General features: G+C 41.3%; 1 protein-coding gene across 1 annotated transcript; it reads left to right on the top strand.

The window, feature by feature from the left end:
• Positions 1 to 543: 543 nt before the first annotated feature.
• LOC138340390 (uncharacterized mitochondrial protein AtMg00860-like) lies at positions 544 to 2,013 on the top strand. Its single transcript, XM_069292112.1, has 2 exons — positions 544 to 644; positions 1,749 to 2,013. Exons 1-2 carry the CDS (start codon positions 544 to 546, stop codon positions 2,011 to 2,013), a joined length of 366 nt encoding a protein of 121 aa, XP_069148213.1.
• Positions 2,014 to 3,012: the final 999 nt, after the last annotated feature.

The following is a 3,012-nucleotide window of genomic DNA, read 5'->3' as shown; positions in this document are numbered from 1 at the left end:
GTCTGTGACTTTGTAAGGATGAATCCGCCTAAGTTCTTAGGATCGCAAGCTAATGAGGATCCTCAGAATTTCTTAGATGAGATAAAGAAAATATTTGAGGTAATGCAAGTCACTGGGAATGATCGGGTTCAGTTAGCATCATATTTGGTACACTTAGTGGAAGGAGAATAGGGGTGCAAATGCGGCTCCTATCACTTGGGATTTCTTTAGTGAGACTTTTCTCAACAAGTTTTTACCAATAGAGTTGAGAGAGTCAAAGGCTCAAGAATTCATAAACTTGAGGCAGGGTAACATGAAAGGCCAAGAGTATGGCCTGAAGTTTATCCCACTCTCCAGTTATGCTCCTCGCATGGTTGGTGACTCCAGGGCTCAGATGAATAAGTTCTTGTATGGAGTGTCAGATTTGGTGAAAAATGAGTGCAGAAATGCTATGTTACTGGGAGATATGAAGATATCTAGGGTTATGACTCATGCTCAGCAGGTTGAGGGTGATAAGCTTAGGGGAATAGGATAAGGAGAATTATAAGTCTAGGACTGGGAACTATGACTATGCTCAGCAGAAATCAGGTGGTGGAAATCGCTCGTAGAGTCAGTATATGTTTTCAGCTCCAGCCCCTTCGTCGGCTTCCACCTCCTAAGAACAGGTATGACCAGAAGGGTAGAGCACCAAGATCTATGTCTTAGGGAAGTGTTTCAGGCACCAAGACTTACTCCACTTGCCCTAAGTGTAGTAAGAACCATCCGGGCGAGTGTCTTGCAGGAAAAGACAGATGTTTTGAGTGCAGTCAATCTAGCCACAGGTTGAGGGATTGTCCTTCTAGAAAGGCTCAACGAGGTGGTAATTGTATAGCTCAGTCTACAACTTAAGCAACACCAGCAAGTTGTGTAACTCAGCAGGGTAACTCCGTCAGCGCCAGAACAAGTTCTATGATCTTCAGGCTCGCCACGATCAAGAAGGCTCTCCTGATGTGGTCACTGGTACATTATGAGTCTTCGACCTTGATGTTTATTCATTATTAGATCCAGGGGCTACTCATTGTTTTGTAACTCCTTATATAGCAGTCCAATTTAGTGTTTGTCCAGAAACTCTCTTAGAACCTTTTCCAATCTCTACTCCAGTTGGTGACCCATTTATAGCTAGAAGGGTATACAAAAATTGCCCTGTCACAGTCTCTCAGAATGTTACCTCAGCAAATCTTGTAGAGTTAGAAATGGTAGACTTTGATGTCATTCTAGGCATGGAGTGCACCAATGTTGTTCATAAGGAAGAAAGATGGTTCTCTCAGAATGTGCATTAACTATATACAGTTGAACAAGGTCACAATCAAGAATAAGTATCCCATCCCAGGATTGATGACTTGTTTGACCAACTTTAGGGTGCTAGTCACTTCTCAAAGATAGACCTCCGATCGGGTTATCATCAGCTTAGAGTCAGAGATAGTGACATTCCAAAAACAGCCTTCAAAACTTGGTATGGTCATTATGAGGTTGTAATTATGTCATTTGGACTAACCTATGCTCCTGCGGCTTTCATGGATTTGATGAATCGAATGTTCAAACAGTACTTGGACTTAATTCGTTATCGTCTTCATTGATGATATCCTCATTTACTCTAGGAATAAGGAAGAACATGCGAGTCATTTGAGAATTGTTTTACATACTATCAAGGATCACTAGTTATTTTCTAGGTTCAACAAATGTGAGTTCTAGTTGCAATCCATTGCTTTCCATGGTCACATTGTATCTAGCGAAGGGATCCGAGTGGATTCACAAAAGATAGAAGCAGTGAAACAATGGCCCAGACCTACCTCTGCTGCAGATATTAGAAGTTTCTTAGGTCTAGCGGGTTATTATAGAAGATTTGTGGAAGTATTCTCCTCCATAGCCTCACCATTGACTAGGTTGACTCAGAATATGATCAAGTTTCAATTGTCAGATGATTGTGAGAAAAGCTTTGCAGAATTGAAAACAAGATTGACTACAACTCGTGTCTTGAATCTACTAGAGGTTTAAGATGGTTATGTGATCTATTGTGATGCATCTAGAGTTGGCGTAGGTTGTGTGTTAATGCAGCGAGATAAGGTTATAGTGTATGCTTCTAGACAACCTAAGGTGCATGAGAAGAACTATCCAACTCATGCCCTCGAGCTTCCAGCAGTGGTGTTTGCACTCAAGATATAAAGACACTACTTGTATAGTGTTCACGTAGATGTGTTCACTGATCATAAGAGCCTTTAGTATGTGTTTACCCAGAAAATTTGAATCTTCGCCAGAGGAGATGGCTATAGTTCCTTAAGGATTATGATATGAGTGTGCATTATCAATCGGGTAAGGCGATTGTAGTAGCAAATGCTCTTAGTAGATTATCTATGGGTAGTGTAGTCCATGTTGAGGAAGAAAGGAAGGAACTAGTAAAGGATTTTCACAGGCTTGCTCGCTTGGGAGTTCGTCGTATGAGCATATGATCTATCGTGGTGTCACGGTACTTTTAATGTTTTTTCCTTAATTTTAGTGTGTGTATAAGGCCTTCTTTAAGTAGTTTTAATGTATTTTTCTCTGGGTTTGCAGGAAAACTATCCAGAATTAAAATGGTGAAGACTGTGCTAAAATTTGAAGAAGTGATGACCTATGGAGCCATCGACAGTGCGTAGGTGGCAATTGTCGTTTGAAGATTTGTGCTGCTAAAGAAAGATTGGGGAATTCTGACTAAACGTGGAGATACAGAAGGGATGATGGTCCATCATCTCATCGATAGACCGTCATAGCAAATCGTTGGTGTTAACAGAATGTAGCTCTAGTACCTGATTTTGAAAAGATTCTAAGTATAGAGCAATAAAGGCCATCGAACCATAGGTTTATTGACAGACCTTCATTTGGGTCCGTTGATGGTAACAGAATGATGGAGAATATAGCAGCTTAAAAAAAGTTGAAGTATGGACCGATAGAGGCGTCGACGGTCTGGCGTTCCCTCGACGGTCCATCAGTGTGGTCGACTCGAGGCGCGTTTTGGAA

Source organism: Solanum lycopersicum, chromosome 12 (assembly GCF_036512215.1).
Source record: "Solanum lycopersicum chromosome 12, SLM_r2.1".
Classification (NCBI taxonomy): domain Eukaryota; kingdom Viridiplantae; phylum Streptophyta; class Magnoliopsida; order Solanales; family Solanaceae; genus Solanum; species Solanum lycopersicum.
The sequence above is the reverse complement of the archived record's forward strand: the minus strand, read 5'-3'. Positions and strand labels throughout refer to the sequence as shown.

What these genes read in the sequence shown, in the direction of transcription:
- LOC138340390 (XM_069292112.1), top strand. Translation starts at nt 544, where the DNA reads ATGACTATGCTCAGCAGAAATCAGGTGGTGGAAATCGCTCGTAGAGTC. An exon ending in CTTCCACCTCCTAAGAACAG is followed by an intron (nt 645 to 1,748) that starts GTATGACCAGAA and finishes CATTGTATCTAG; the next exon opens with CGAAGGGATCCGAGTGGATT.